This window comes from Gadus macrocephalus, chromosome 11 (assembly GCF_031168955.1).
Source record: "Gadus macrocephalus chromosome 11, ASM3116895v1".
In the NCBI taxonomy this organism is placed as follows: Eukaryota; Metazoa; Chordata; class Actinopteri; order Gadiformes; family Gadidae; genus Gadus; species Gadus macrocephalus.
This window is the reverse complement of record NC_082392.1, coordinates 19,621,473-19,637,571: the sequence shown is the minus strand read 5'-3', so window position 1 is coordinate 19,637,571 and position 16,099 is coordinate 19,621,473. Positions and strand designations below refer to the sequence as shown.

Genomic DNA, 16,099 nt, shown 5'->3' with positions numbered 1-16,099 from the left:
GATAAGCGGACAACTTGATGACTCCAAATTTAGCGAAAGACCGTATGACGTTCTCCAAAATCAAAATCTGGGTAAGGTTGAAAATGTGTGAGTCTACCAAGCGTAATAAGCCCTTTCATCCTAACGTTGGGTGTTCTGAGGGCCACTGAGGGCCACGTAGGCTCATATTGACCTTTGGTGGACTCAACAGACGTTTTCCTAACATGACAATTACGCCTCTACTTCATTTGTTGTCCCTTCTTTCGCGTTGTGTTTGTCACTGTGTTGCAGTTATCCTGGGGAGTGTATTCGGGATCCTGCTGGTCATTATGGTAACAATGGCTGTCTGTGTTTACAAGCCCTTACCTCGCCGGTGAGCAGCGCGCGCCTCTCCCTACAGCCGCACGAGCCCAGAGCGCCTCTACCTACAGTCGCACGACCCCAGCGCCTGGTGCGCCTCTACCTACAGGCGCACGAGCAGAGCGCCTCTACCTACAGGCGCACGAGCACAGAGCACCTCCACCTACAGGCGCACGAGCCCAGAGAACCTTTACCTACTACAGGCGCACGAGCACAGAGGGCCTCTGCCTACAGCCGCACGAGTCCAGAGAACCTCTACCTACAGGCGCACGAGCCCAGAGCGCCTCTACCTACAGGTGTACGAGCATAGAGCGCCTGTACGAGCCCAGAGATCCTCTACCCACAGGCGCACGAGCCCAGAGTGCCTCCGCATACAGGCACGAGCCAATAGCCTGGCAAGCTTTTCAATCTTTACATCCATTACACCAATTCTCATGTTCACCTGATCTAAGACACTATAAAGTATATTATTCCTAATAAACCGTTTGTGAAAGAAATTTGTTTGTAAAGCTGGTTGTTGACTTGTTGCCTTTCATCCATATCATTTCTTTATTTAACAGCATGTGAAAACCACCCGTTTACTTTTTAAATGGAATCTACAGTGAATTCAGTTACATCTCTAATGAGAAGTAGGGTTGTGTATGCTGTCAATACTGGAGATTAAAGTAAAGCCTTTGGCTGGAAGTCAAGCACCATAGCCAGAACTCTTTTGTGCATCAACTCAAACAATTTGAAACCAAAACTTTTACAGTGGTTAGCTGTTCATCAACTTTTAGTTGCAGGCCTAATATTTCGTGATATTATCTAAATTTGTTTGTTTGATTGGTTGGTTCCATTCAGTAAGCTTTATTTAAGCCAGCATAGATGGTTTTCATCTGGTTTACATGAAAATAAATACAAAATAATGGATTATTAGCAAGTACCTATATCTCAATTAGAAGGTTTACACATTAAGTCTGAAATAACGTGGTGCAACAACCAATCCAACACCTTGAATCAAAACAAAAGATCCCTTAAGAGACGGAAATATTTAATGTTGAGACAAACCTGAATGGGTGCGCAATTGGGGATTTCGGAAGAATTTCTTATAAAAGAAACTAGGCGATTCTATTCTAAATGTAGTTTTGTAAAATAGATCGACAAAGCCCGGTCCATCTTTCTATTTTGAATTGAGTTACATGAAACAGGTCGTATTCTAATTACATTTGATGCATACTTAGCCAAAATATGATCTCATTTAAATGCCTGGGAAGTTCCTATATTTAGTCGCAAAGATTAAATCCGTTCCCTGCAGATGGATGTTCATGTGAATGTTATTTTGAGTTTGTTTGAACACCACAGAAGATGTTCAGTCCAGTCCACAGGCATTAAATTTGTACGATCTTATAATGTCAAATATATTTGATGTAATCTTTTTTTGTCAAGTAAATAACCTATAGGCGAATAGACATGAATCCACGTGTGAATAAAGTGCTTTCATTTAATAAAAATAACAATAAAACAGGACAATGAATTTTTTTAAACGTAAAAAAAACTGAAAAAGAAAAAGTTGCAGCAGTTACTTTGAGCATTAAAAAAAACCCACCAAATTAGACACGTTTGGCAAAAATAGTTATTCGGGTGAACTTTTTACACACCGCCTTCCCCAAAGACAAACACAATGCGTACTCTTGTAGAGTCCTTTGTTAAGTGGTTAACGTTTCCAGCATCACTCGGTTAACCGCTAGGGTCGTGTTAACTTTCTGACACATGGCTACCGGGGAGTCATCTTGTAACACTACGGTAGTTTGAAAAAAGTTTTAATTTCAGTGGCCTTGAGAACACAACTGTCAGTGCCACATCCCTCAACTTTATTAGTGGCACCATTATCGGTAGACTAGTTAAAGGTCATGTAGTCTATTAAGCTGCTCATTGAATTTAGCCTAACCAGAGCAAAGACTTATTCGTTTCCATCTCCTATTGTCAAGACCTTAAGCCAGTGGTTCCCAACCTTGGGGTCGCGAACCAACTTTGGTCCCCTGATATGCATATGGTGTAGCAGGAGATTTATGCATAAGCTAAAGATTTTTGATGATTTTCTTTTTTTCCACAGACCCCTGCATATATGAACGCACTAATGATTCGTAGCCATGAGGAAACAACTACAGTACACTGTGTGTACTGTGTAATAGAGCGATGTGATGCATTAACATCGCAGTAACCAATTGATGTGGAGGCTGATACACAAAAGCTAAGGTTTGGGTTGCAAACATTTTCAGAGCTGGAAATGACACGGCCACGAAAAGGTGGGGAACCACTGCTTAAACCAATTAGAAGGGGGGGAATGAAAAGACAGGCAGCCTCTCTCCTACTACAATACCAATATTCAACAATTACCCCCGCTGCTAACCTCAGTCAGAGTGTACAGGGTTATGGCCATGCAACATGCTGTCCCCAATCCCAAAAGCTCCTAATGATCATTCATCAGTATAGCCCCTGCTCTGAAGAAACCCCCAAACACACAGAACCACATCCCAACTGTGACCCGTGCTGCGTCTGCACCCCCCCCCCATTCCCTTTACCAGGTACCAAACGGACGTGGATGTTGGGAGAATGAAACCCTGAGATAACCAGGACTTGGTAACACCTTGGCCTTTGTGCAACTGATGGTGTATGGATACATTCACCCCTGGATGGTAAACCCTTCATATTAAGACCTGGCTGTGACCCAAGACTCGGCCAACGACGAGTTTGCTTCATGAAGCAAAACAAATAAAAACCCATATAAAATCATCTCATAGGGCTACCCGAATCACGCCTGTGTCTAAGGAAGTATCTATCAGATGGAAGATATAAATATATATATATAAAGGAGCGTGTTCTTACCAAAAATAGCTCTCGGAGATATGGGGGGGGGAGGGGGGGTTGTCGCTGCCTGTGCATTAAGCACCTGTTTGGTTTAAAACAGAGAATTTAGTTTGCATAGATGATCTTAGTAGCGGCTTGGGAAGCTATAGGCTGAGGTGTGGCGGTTTCTTGCTCCGGAAAGTATCATGGTTATGGCGGGGAAGAGAGGGTGGGCGGGCATTCGAGTTAGGATTCACTTCTCGATGAGCGACAGCTCCAGTGTCCTATGCAGCTCCTCCTCCTCCTGCTTCTTCCTGGTCTCCTCCTCCTCCAGGGCCCTGGCAGACAGCTCCATGGCCAGCCGCAGCTCCGCCTCGGGGCTGGAGCCCGAGCTGGCCGGGCTGGACGTGTCCCCGTAGTCCGTCAGCGCCCCCTCTGGGAGACTCCTGGAACAGCAAGGGTCGGAAGGAACGGTTGAACACGATGCATTCAGTGTATGCAAGATTAAGAAGACATGCAAAAATGCAAAAAAACGAATTGATGCATGTAACAAATTTGCGATTGTGAACACTGATGTCGATGAGAATGTAGCCCAACTCCCGGTGCCGCCCGCTGGTCATACCTGTCACTTTGGCTGCTGAGCATGGTGTCAGCGGAGTCTCCATTAGAATCATCCCAGGCCACATCCTGTACAGTCAGAAAGACCACAGCCACAGCAGCACTTAAACGTTTGAAGCCTCACTCAATACACATATGGGCTATACACCAGCCTTTACAGCTGTAGAGAAACAAGTCCAACTGTCTGATCATTCATTCACTCACCATTCATCCAATGCGGATTATAATACGATTTTTTCACCAGTCATCCACTTTTAAACTCATCATTCATCCACTGGTCACCCTTCACTGCTGTTCACCATTCATCCACTGGTCACCCTTCACTGCTGTTCACCATTCATCCACTGGTCACCCTTCACTGCTGTTCACCATTCATCCACTGGTCACCCTTCACTGCTGTTCACCATTCATCCACTGGTCACCCTTCACACTCGTTCCTACCTGGCCAGGCGTCCCTCTGGTCTCCAGGAGGCTCTGGTGGATGGCGTACTGGAGGAGCGCCTCGTCCTGGTTGGACGCGGGGGTGTGGCGGCTGCCTCCGCGGTGCCGGTAGTGGCCAGGCACCTCGAACACGGACGGGCACACCTGGAAGAGGGGCGGGGCTAGCGGAGAGGTGAGTGACGTTAGTATGACCACTTCACTTTACTCTGCCGCCCTTATCGTGTATAGACATACGTTCCAGTTCATTTTTTTAATTGATATTTTTAATATTCCTGTCCTGTACATTTCCCCCTTTAAGAAAACGTAACACTTTTATCAGAGTCCTGAGATGTTCCATTATTAAAAAAAAAAAAAAAAAAAAAAAGGTTCAAAGATATGAAATTAAACGTAACATATTTTCAACCTTGTTAATCCAGCTCCCTCACCAATAACTTGCATTCAAATCATAAAACGTCTGCAGTACCCTCAGCCATCCAGCAGTAGTGTGGAGCCAGCAGCAGTCCTACCTGCAGCCCCCTCGCCCTCGGAGGAGGGCGTGGGCGAGACGACGTCGGGAGTGCTCACTTGCTCCTCTGTGCCACACTTGTTGACGCTGCCAAAGGTAATCCTGGCGTTCAGCACGTGGAACAGGGGAATCTCTGAGGGGCAGAAGAAAAACAACAGACAACGGTGAAGGCGTTTGCAGGCAATCGCAAATCGTGTAAGGATTTTTGTACCTTGTTCCTCTACATCCTTTTTTTAAGTATTAATATCTGCCATGTTTTATACATGTTAAATCCCAATTAAAATGAGCTTGGACAAATCAAAATAATCGGCCAAAATAATCGGCGTCTGTCATGGCACTTGATACAATTAGCGTAATATATTTAGCCGTGCGCTAACAAGACGCTTTTCACTAACACTCAAGTTAAGACACAAGTTAAGACAGGCAAATATAACCATAGGTTATATTTACCATATGTTATATATATATATCATATATACGCATATTTCTATCTGTTGTGATTATACTCCGTGATTCTCGGGGGATATGCTTTTCCCAGAGTTAAAATAGAAGGAAGAAAAAGCCTTTAACCAACTAGTATTAGCAGTGCCGACTAGCAAGTGCAATAGTGTTGCAACCTGTGCACATCACACCAGTGTGTTTCTTCTGAAAACCTTGCGGTTGCTGATAGCACTTGAGGCTGCCATCTGCTGTTCAGGTTTAAAAAGCTATGCAAGTTTGCGCTAATAAAGCGCAAGTCAAGTATCAAGGTTGTCCCCCTTATCTCCTTGAGTCCCGCGACCCTCATCAGAATAAAGATAATACTACCACATATAGAGAGGATCAATAGAAAACCTTGATAGCAACATGACAGTGTGCATGCAGAGGCTTAAATCCCAGCTTTGGAACATGCATCACACCAGAACCCTCCCCCTCCCCACTTCTCCAACACCACGACTTATCCTGCAAATACCTATCTTCACAGGAAAGCCCGGGGGGAAGTTGAGGGTGACGAAGTCCCGCAGGCGGGCAAAGTGGGAGCTGGTGCGCGCCATCAGGTCTATGATCGGGGTCACCTGCTCCACCAGGGAGAGTGGGTGCTCCTCGCTCATCCACAAGGTGCCCTTGAACCTGCAGAAGGGCGACATGGCGAGACGCATAGCTCTGTGAGTGTCACTCATAGGAAGGACGTGTGATGGCTAGGATAGGAGAACCATGGAAAGGAAGGAGGTCAACAACGACTATGGTTTATAAAGACACTGTGAAGGGTAAGGTGATTCAGACAGGGGAATGCACAAACAAACAGGATAATACAAGGCAACAAATTATAAAGTGTAAGGTATACAAACAAAGAACGATAAAGATTAAGCCAATAGCCTGCAATTACACCAGGTAGGCAAACACAATGCGTGCTAGATACCTAGGCTTCCTATCATCTTTATACAGAGGAATATTCCTTATTAGAGTTTAGTTTGGGAAATGATTGCATGAAAGACACAGCCTCAAGTGAACATTTCCCGTCTAGGATTAATAAAGTAGACGTCATCGTATCGTCCATTATGTAAATACATACAAGCTGTGAAGTTAAAGGTCACATTCATAAAACTACACAGTTTGCCATTTAAAAAAGGAGAGTGGTGCACATGGGAACATGGGGGGGTTATCCGCCTGAAGAAGTAGCCGATCAGTTTATCAACTGTGCTTACTACATAAATTGGACGGTTCTAGTACACTAGAATTACCACGCATCTAGGATGCCTCATAACAATTGAGACATAGCCAATAGAAAGAGTAGGCTAGTACTAGGTCAGCTAACACAGAAGAGTAAGCCAATACAAGCAAAGTCAAGCAAAAATAATGATAGGTATACATCATATAAAGGGCAGTTAATATGAGAAACCAATATCAAAAACAGCCAGAAGAACACAAGAACATGTCATGTTTGCTCACTTCTGTGTCCGGATGCTCAGCTCAATAGGCCGGCCGATGTCTCGGTCTTCCAGGTCAAAGTCTGGATCAAAGTATTCCTCTGGAGTAATAGCGGTAGGGTTGGTGGCCGTGGCATACTCCAGAGTCAGATCCTGCAGGGTCAGAGAGCCCAGACCAGTTCACATCAGCGGTGAACCCTATGTGCAGTGAAGGTCAGAAGGTGCTTGGTCTAGCTTACCCCCTGGGCACTAATGTGCTGCTCCACCGTCCCGAGGAGTGACTCCAGCACGTTCCTCTCACCTAGTAGGGAAGAACCGATTCATGTTCCGCCTGGTCTGACAAAAATTACAAAAAAATGTAATTTTTGTATCAAAACAGGGCGGCACTCACTTTTTATCCTGGTCTTCTCCTCGTCGGTGAGGTGTTCTGTGCGCGTGCGGATGATCACATTCACGTTGTTGACACTGAAAACCTACCAACACAGCAGGCTGGTGGGTCATGCCAGCCGACCTACCAAAACCGGTTGCAAGCAATAATATTGACAGATTGTGAATAATGTGAAGATCTGCCGTATACCAACCTTTGATTCAAATCCGTTGACCATTTCCGTTTTGTCAGTTCTCCATCCCCAAATCCCAGCCTTATTTCTGTTAGAAAATACCAGAATGAACGAGCGTGAATGAATGCAATTGTTGGTACAATGACACAAGAACAATTCCACATATTCCACCATTGGAGGCAATGGCTAAGTGCAATCGCTGGACATGTGCTAGCCTTAGAGTATTTAATTACCATTGCTTCAGTCTTTATTGGATTTTTTTTATAAAAAGCCCCTTAAAACACAACAGTATTTGTGTAAAATACGATGCTTAATTTTTGAAGGAAAAAAGTCCATTCATAATGCTTATCTTTTACTGCCTGGAACTTAGCAGGCGGAGACTACTGCTGTAAAATCACATTTTTAAAATCAACTAATTGTTCATTTCTAAAATGGTTTCATTGGTAAAACAAATAATGCAAAATAACAAAACAACAATATCTAGATCCACTCATCAGTCTGAGTTCAAATTAGTTATGGCAGAGATTCAATGCAGCCCAAACCTTTGAGAGTAGGCCTATATACAATTATCACAAAGCAAATAGGTTGTTTGAACATTAAAGTTTTGAATACATTTGATGGCAGGACTAGTTCTATTTACCCGGTGCTACATCAAACAGACGCCATTGTGTGGGACGGATCGACATAAAAAGATAACATTGCTACCTGTTCTATTCATGTTTCCGAAATAACCAAGACGTTATTGCTGATAGGTAGAGCTTTTGGTGCCTTTTGGACTATGAAATAGATGCTAAATATGTACATTATTAAAATCCTTCTTCATTTACGGCCCTATGACCGGAGGGTTAAAGGCTTGTGTATCCACACAATGGACAGCAGCTGTGAAAGTGCTACCATAATATTCAAATAGTGTTTGAATATCCAACTACAAATCTAACGAATGGTAATTCATCCAACAAAGACAACATTTTATAGATATCGATTATTTTTTTCATTAGAAAAATTATTAAACAAAGCATTCAAATGTTGCATTTAGATTTGAAAACCTACCTAACAATCAAATCTCTAAATATTCTTGCTCAGCCTTAATATTTTTCTGAGTCTGCCCGATCTACGCCAACACAACTGCACTATATTTTCACAGGCCCGATACAGTTCTAAGGGCTAGATGCTAGCCCTGGAACTTGTCGAATTGAATAAACTCGACCAAGGGGATGAGAGATTATAACTAGAGCGTTCGTACTAACTAACCGTTCCCATTTATAACTCACTGTAGTAGTTGCAGTAAAAGCAAGCAAGCTAATAATATAAAAGCTGGATGATAAGACCCATAATGTATAACACTATAATAATACTGGAGGAGAGACTAGGTGTTACTTTTTGTTTAAACAGGGCAAAAGGAAAAATACCTTTCGAAGGCGATGTCCTTGGTATCCAAGTAGGTGTTCACGATAGACGTGGTCAGACGCTTGGCCACCTCCTGTTGGGCAGGCTGCATGGAATCCAGCGTGACCTCCTCTATCTCCTGGGAGATGTTGAAGCGCTCCGTGTCCACCACTTCATCGTCGTGATTCACCTCCATCAATTCTGCACATGCATCTGCAACACAGGGAGATGGAGACAGAAAAGGAAGATAAAGATGACGAAGAAATCAGACCGCATCAAAGTATAACGGATGACACAGAAAGACATTGAAAATCATAAGTAAGCTAATTAATCGTATCTTATGGTGAAAGTAGGTTGGTTTGGACGGGGGGGGGGGGGGTCGGGGGGAGAGAATTGTAAGGAAATGAGGCCAGACACACAGACGTGCGCGTACCCTCTCCTCTGAATATGTAGCTGCGACGCCCTCTGATCCAGGTCATGTTCTCGAAGCCCAAGAGGGTGGCGTCCACCCGCAGGCTGGCCCCGCTCTTCCAGATGCGACACACGTCACTCGGACAGACTCGTGACACCAGCGGGACTGTGCAACGAATCACACAGAGGCGTTAGAAATTGGGAGAGCAAGGTCCTTCAGCTAAATTCATTTACAAATGTATCGGAACAAGAGATAACGCCTTGGAATGGGTCATCTAGCTTTCCAGGGAATAGTTACTCATCACAAAAAAAGGAAAAAAGACAGACATAAAAACCGAAGTCATACAAGCATTATGAACAAGCTATAGTAGTGTTCCCATCTCCCCGCTAGTTTCAACTAAAGCTTGTTCTGGAGGCTTTAAACCCCCAGGGACCCCAGCTGAGGACTTTGTCGTCTTTTATAGGGAAACCCTAATGGCCACCAGATATTCCGATAACTGGAATATCCACCAAGCCTACCATGGAGATGAGAGGGAAAAAAGAGCTTACTCCAACTGGTGAACTCCCACTTCATTTCCATATAGAAATCAGGCGACTGTGGAACAAAAACAGGAATATGCAATGATTGCTTTTTCTTAGTGACCAGATAAATGACAGGGAGAGGTAGTATACTTGGGGTTAGCATTAGGGACGGGGTTAAAAGCCTGACCTCTCTGATCTTGGCCAGCAGCTCGGGCACCCCTCCCAGGGCAGTGGAGGCCTTGAGGTAGTCTCTACGCTGGAGGACCAATTGAACCATCTCTGGGTCGCCCGTGCTGACTGCCTCCTGTAGGGCTGTAGACACCCAACACATCATAAGATCAATCAGGAGGAGAGGATTTAGCTCAGATCTTGTGAGAAATAAAAGTAAAATGTGTTTGTGATCACGGCAGTTAGTAAGTTAGGTCTAGACTATAGAATGATCTAGTTCTGCATCTACTTTTCGATCAACTACATGGTGGTGATAACGTGCCATTTTCTGATATAATTGCAATGAACACTGACATGTCAATAAATGAGTAAACCCAAGAACAATTCTGCGAGCTCATGTTTTATTCGCTCTGGCAGACACAACACGCCTTTTCGAATAGGTCTGACATTTTCTCAGGCCGACGAAACCCAGCATACCTGTCCAATTATTAGCATTCTCTTTGGTCACTTGAGCACCGTGGCGGAGGAGGACCCGCACGGACTCCAGGTGACCGAGGGACACGGCGAGGTGAAGCGGCGTCCGGCCCCGCGGATCCACAGTCTCCACGTCATTCTGAAAAAATGACAAGCACATCACAACATGACGACTGTTTGCCTCACGGAAAATGTAGTGTACCTAATATGCCCGAATTTGCGACGACAGATACGTGAACGCCCTTTATGCCCTGAACATATGCCAAGTCTCGGCTGCCTCCAATGCGGAGCGCCCGCAGTGATGGATGGCCTATGTTAGTTTGACGGCTGTAGGGGAACAAAGTAGCTAATTTTTGGTTTAATGAGATACGTCGTTTCAATAAATAGACTATGACTATGTTCAATACAAATAGATAGTGACAAACCTGTGCTAAATCTCTCTCCAAACTCCTGTAGTCGTTCTCCCAGACCGAAGAATGCAAGGGGAACTTCTCCCTTATCTCTTCGCTAACGTTAGCGGCTGTCATCCTCCTCCTTTATGCGTCTGAGAGTACGAGCCGGCTCACAGCCAGGTCCATCTGAGAGACTGCCTCACACTGGGCTTATTCTCAAAAATAAAACTCAAAGGAAGGCTGGGTGGTCCACAACATTGACATCGACGTATGCTAACCGGTTCGGTGACCAACTTTACTCCAGGGCTTCCTCTAAATAAAACTTTTGAACAAGGAAGTGTCAAGACTGGTTTATTACAGTAGGGGGGGTTTTAATTATACGCGAGGAGAACTGTCAGTTAATCAAAACACCTTTTCATGGCTACTTATCAGTTTACTATTTTTAAAAGATGAGGCAATAAAAAAGGGGAATTCAATATCTTGTTATACATTTTAACTACATTTTATGAATACTATTCTTTCCATGTAGGGCAGCGAATAGTAAGGTCCAAAAGTAGAACCAACCATTCAGCAACAAACGGGGGTGCACCATCCGAGCACTTAACTTTTGTCCTGATAACATCGGATATAAACCAACCATATCAATATATAAATTTAATACAGACAACAAACGAATGATATATGAGCCCTTTGAGGATGTCATACAACAACGATGTGATAAATTAAAATGTATATGATGTGTCCATACACAACGTCACATAACGTGGTACATTCCACTTTGCAAGCAGCAAATATCGCAGCAATAATATTTCCTGTACTACGTTTCAGTTGTACGTTTCACGCATTCTCTGCGACGTAGATCCACACGGAAGAAGTCTCGATCATATAACGGGACGACATACATTAAATATGCAGTATATATACTGGCTAGTGGCTAGTCCAGAGGAGTGGTTGACCAACCGTATTTTGGTAAAACAACCCAATAACCCAAACAATTCACAATTGGATTCTGTTTTTCGGTCTGATGCACACAGAGCGACTGATCCATCACGAATGTACAAAATAAAACACCACATCGTTAGAATAATCGGAGCCATTATAAAAACATAACGTCAGCTATAACCGTCCCAAGCGCTCGATCCGACGAGCTACCCCCAGCACGGCTGCGTGGAGCGGGCTTATGACACAAGTCACAGCTGCTGCCAGCCTGGTAGTAGTAGCCAATGCTATGTCTCCGCGGTGCGGTGGTGCCGCAACGAGCCTAGGAAACTAACTACCATGAGAAGGTTGACCCTTGCGGCTAAATTAGCCAATTTGGCGCTTGCACAATAGAGACGTGTGAACCGCGATACCGCCGACCATCACTGTATAGACGGAAACCTGAGCGGTTGAATACAAGGTTATCATCAGCTTGAGAAGTAGGTCGTTCACAGACAGCACGCAATTAGCTAACGGCGGCTAACGCGGAAGGTATCCCTCTTCTTCACAAGGATATCAATGACTAGCGAGGCAGACGGAGCGACCCACTCCTTACATTGATCACAAAGCCGTCGTCCTGAGCGCAGCACCACCATGTCCAAACGAGTCCGCAATACGGACGTCTGTGCTGATTGCAGTTCTCCAGGTAAGCGTCTGCTACAACTTCATCCACCCTCACGGGCATTGATTTTAGGCTTGAACCTAACATGTAATTTGGCCTTGGCTAATTAATCAGTTGTTCGTTATCTGGTATATAACCATATCACATATCAACAGCAGACAGCACAGCTCAGTTGGTTTGGGTTTTTCTAGTTCATCTCTATTGGTTTAAATTTGAATATTCAATGAAAAGGCACGTTAGTTTTGTTGTAACTTTGCAAATGTCTGTCTGGGATATATGAGGAGATTTTTTACACTTTTGCTTTAGTTCTAGTGAGTATGCATCTCGCCTGGTTATTTATCTGGTTGGTTTGACAGGACAGAAGTAGGTCTCGTTGAAGGGGCCTGCTGAGTGTGCCCCTGAATGGGATGCCCGCCTGTGGATTCTAGTCTGACAGCCCGGACGTTCTAGTGGTCATTGTTCTTATCACTCAGTAGGTATTCACGATGTGCTCATATTGGATATGGCTTGTACAAGCAGAGACATTTGTCAAATGTTTGCATAATGATGTCAGTGTACGTTCATACATTTAGAGGAACCTTTTCAACAATCGATTTCGCCCAACCAACAAGTGTTTTGTTGGAAATACATTGCACATTGTTAAAAATAATAATAATTAAGGACAGATTTTTTAAATATATAGATGGCACAAAATGGTGTAGTATTTTTAGTCATATTTCGTGGCTTCCATTGCCAAACGGGGAGGGAGTAGGAATGATGAGACCAGCATTACTACATTTGCTTGTGGAGACTTGGCTGCTAGTACTGAGTGACACTGATTGTTCATTCACGGCTGTAGGCCTGTGTATCTCTTCATGGAGGCAGTGTAGTGTACAAAGTACAAAGGGACACAATGAGTTCATTCACATATGCATCTTCTTCGTTGTTGACGGTTTGTTCGAGGTAAAGTTGTTGCATTGCTCTGGATGAATTGGGTCAAGTCGTGGCTTTTTATGCAAGAGGTGACGTGATGTTTTTCAACAAGCACCGGAAAACACAACAGGATGCTGTGTGAATTTGCTGAATCCTTTGAATGCATGCGGCGCCACTTCTTGTCTGTTAAGGCAATCTCATTTCATGCCTAATCTTTCTAGGCTAAGGTGAACATTTCAATGGCCATACACCAATGGCTTATGTAACTTCAATAACAATTGTGTTATTGGATGACAGCTTTACCAGTGGTTGTCCAGTCTTCTTCCAATAACAAGGCTGCAATATGCATGATGGTATCATAGTATCCCCTAGCTCTGTTTTGTCTAGATGCTAACCCCCCCCCAAGTTTGCTCTGTTTCTAAACCATCCGGCCCCAAGCCTCACCAGTTGTGGGGTTGGGTGTGAATATATTTAGAGATACAAGACGTGATATTAATACAGAAGCCTTTCTGGGGGACCGGGGGGAGGGGGATAGGCACACAGCCAGCTTGCGGTGGACTTCCCAGTGGACTGCCAAGAGGAGCCACTAGTAGACTTTCCTGCACCTGGCGCTACGTAGCATCTGACCGGCGGCATGCGCAGCTGTGTGGAGTTGGGCCACACCTCCGCTGTCTCCAAGAACTTCACAGGGTCTCGGGGTCATGGATTGTCTCGTGTCTATCTCTGGCATTTTACTTCCAGGCCGCCAACAAACCAAGTCTTGGGTGTGGGATTTAATGGCGGCACATTATCCCCATTAAAACCCAGTATTTTGATATGGATTCCAGCTGACATTTGGCATTTAGCTAATAGCTAGTGCAGATTTAGTGTCAGGGACACCACACGGTCTGGATTTTTACGCTGAGCTTCTAGTCAGCACTCACTTTCTGTATTTTGAAAGAGGAAGCTCTTACTTTTTGGGTTACAGGGAGGCGGGTCATTTTTTTACGCCTTCTGAAACCACCATGCAGCCTATGAGATATTTCTTCACTTCTCCTTTACACTTTGCTTCCCCGGCCTACTGGTGCAGTTCGCCGATCAGATGCAAATCTCGTGTGCTTGTGTGTGCGTGTGTGTGTGTGTATGTACATGTGTGTGACAGTGAACCACAGATGATGTCTGTGGTAAGACATTTAGTCGATAGGGACCTGTCACTGCTGTTTCCCATAATGAAAACAAGATGCAGCTAGTTTAGGTGAATTAATGCAGCTTAGAGCATGTGAGTCATATTGACACCTAATTATATAAAGTCAAGTGTGTCAAGTTATCTCCACACTGACAGCAGCCTGGGGAATGTCAAACATTATTATATATGCTCAATAGCTATTGGTTTCAAAAGGTATTTCCAATATTTAATGTTACATTTGTTTATTCACAAAAATTCTTTGCTGTGCTTAGATAAATTATAAAATGTTGTTGGATACACTGCCCTGCCTATTTATTATTACTGGAGAATAGTGTGTATTTAGACGAGAGAAGGTCAAGGAAAGAAGTAGATGGGGTATCATTAAGTTCAACATTTGGCCGGTGTTCATTATGGTAACTTTGATCAAATGCTGTTAATAAATATTTGATGATTTTATGGTGCAGTATAATATATTGTGCATATTGGTGCTGTCCTGACACTATTTTTCATTGCTTGTTTACAACAATGGTGCATCACTGGCCCCAGTGATGCAATGATGTGTGACAGAGGTTAAACTCAGGTTTTGAGACCTCTGGACTGCCCACCTGTACTCATCAGCAGTGTTGTTCTCTATTGTAGACCCCCGCTGGGCATCGGTCAACAGGGGAGTGTTGATTTGTGACGAGTGCTGTAGCGTCCACCGGAGTCTGGGGAGACACAGCTCCCAGGTCCGACACCTGACACACACACCCTGGCCCCCCAATCAGCTGCAGGTAAGACACACCCGGCGGAGTGCACACAAACGTGCAAACACAAATACACACACAGTTAGCTATACATGCATCCTGGCCCCCTAACAGCTAACACGCACACACTGGCCCCCCTAACAGCTTCAGGTAAGGAACACGCACACACACACACACGCACACGCACACGCACACACTCCCTGGCCTCCCAATCAGCTCCAGGACAAATTGGCCCCTGAATCAGCTCAGAGACTCGAGTTGATCTACGAGCTAACGCCCCAACACAGGCATGTTGTATTTGAATAAACAGTTGTCCGGTGTGAGGTCTGTTCATCCGATCTAAAAGCAGTAGCAGGAAGGGGCCTCTTGCCTCTCACACTACACTGTGTGCATATAGCCACGCGTTGCTTATTTTGACTGTGGGCTCATATTTGTGGACAGATGGTCCAGACGCTGTACAGCAATGGGGCCAACTCGATATGGGAACACTCGCTGCTGGACCCCGCGTCTGTGCTGAGCGGCAGGCGCAAGGCGGGGCCTCAGGACCGACTGCAGTGAGTCCCGTGCAGCGTCACATACACGCCGACGTCACGGCCCGGGACCTGCTCTCATTCACCCTCTGATCCTTTGTTTGTTTGTTTGTTTTTTTGTCGTGATTTTATGTGTGGAAAGTCCAAACAAAACAGAGTTCATCAAGGCCAAGTATCAAATGCTGGCGTTTGTGCATCGCATGCCCTGCAGAGACGATGACAGCTTCACCGCCAAGGACTTAAGCAAGGTTAGGGGAGAACATATAATGTGTGTGTGTGTTTACACTTGAGATTGTGTGCGTACACGTGAGTTTGCGTGTGCCTTTTAAAGAGTGAGTCGGTTTACTGGGTTCATTCCGAGCTCCTCTCCTCCAGCAACTCCACTCCAGCGTGCGCACGGGGAACCTGGAGACCTGCCTCCGACTGCTGTCTTTGGGGGCGCAGGCCAACTTCTTCCACCCAGTGAGTCCCGCTTCACACAGCCCTCCACAGAAATATCGATGTACACAATTCATGCCACTAGCAGTCGCCAGAAGAAGTTCTCCTGGTTGATGCAAACAAAATATAATTTTGTTTGCAAATAACAAAATTATTTAT

At 44.7% G+C, this 16,099-nt stretch overlaps 2 protein-coding genes across 10 annotated transcripts in view; one reads left to right on the top strand and one right to left on the bottom strand.

Moving 5' to 3' along the window:
- Window positions 1-1,805: 1,805 nt before the first annotated feature.
- On the bottom strand, window positions 1,806-11,273 carry ankrd13a (ankyrin repeat domain 13A). Its single transcript, XM_060065461.1, has 15 exons — window positions 10,583-11,273; window positions 10,161-10,296; window positions 9,703-9,827; window positions 9,543-9,588; window positions 9,016-9,159; window positions 8,606-8,795; window positions 7,218-7,284; window positions 7,028-7,109; window positions 6,876-6,937; window positions 6,659-6,789; window positions 5,682-5,839; window positions 4,731-4,862; window positions 4,225-4,385; window positions 3,788-3,852; window positions 1,806-3,611 (listed from the first exon to the last, which is right to left on the bottom strand). The coding sequence occupies exons 1-15, from the start codon at window positions 10,682-10,684 to the stop codon at window positions 3,419-3,421; spliced, it is 1,794 nt and encodes a 597-aa protein (XP_059921444.1). The 5' UTR covers window positions 10,685-11,273; the 3' UTR covers window positions 1,806-3,418.
- A 463-nt stretch (window positions 11,274-11,736) lies between these two features.
- git2a (G protein-coupled receptor kinase interacting ArfGAP 2a) overlaps window positions 11,737-16,099 on the top strand; it is a 21,159-nt gene continuing 16,796 nt past the window's right edge. For 3 of the 9 annotated variants that reach the window (XM_060065456.1, XM_060065454.1, XM_060065452.1), the window contains exons 1-5: window positions 11,738-12,173; window positions 14,866-14,999; window positions 15,414-15,526; window positions 15,645-15,750; window positions 15,878-15,964. In XM_060065456.1, the coding sequence (XP_059921439.1) occupies window positions 12,122-12,173; window positions 14,866-14,999; window positions 15,414-15,526; window positions 15,645-15,750; window positions 15,878-15,964 (492 nt within the window). In that variant the 5' untranslated portion in view covers window positions 11,738-12,121. Of the gene's footprint in view, window positions 12,174-14,865; window positions 15,000-15,413; window positions 15,527-15,644; window positions 15,751-15,877; window positions 15,965-16,099 lie in introns of all 9 variants that reach the window. The other 6 variants (XM_060065458.1, XM_060065455.1, XM_060065453.1 and 3 more) reach the window with 5 other exon arrangements.

Bases quoted from the DNA above. Each gene is read 5' to 3' on its own strand.
- ankrd13a (XM_060065461.1), bottom strand. From the start codon at position 10,684: ATGACAGCCGCTAACGTTAGCGAAGAGATAAGGGAGAAGTTCCCCTTG. The intron at 7,285-8,605 runs GTATTTTTCCTT...ATTTTCTAACAG, and splicing joins AAGGACATCGCCTTCGAAAG to AAATAAGGCTGGGATTTGGG. The intron at 6,938-7,027 runs GTGAGTGCCGCC...CTTCCCTACTAG, and splicing joins GGAGAAGACCAGGATAAAAA to GTGAGAGGAACGTGCTGGAG.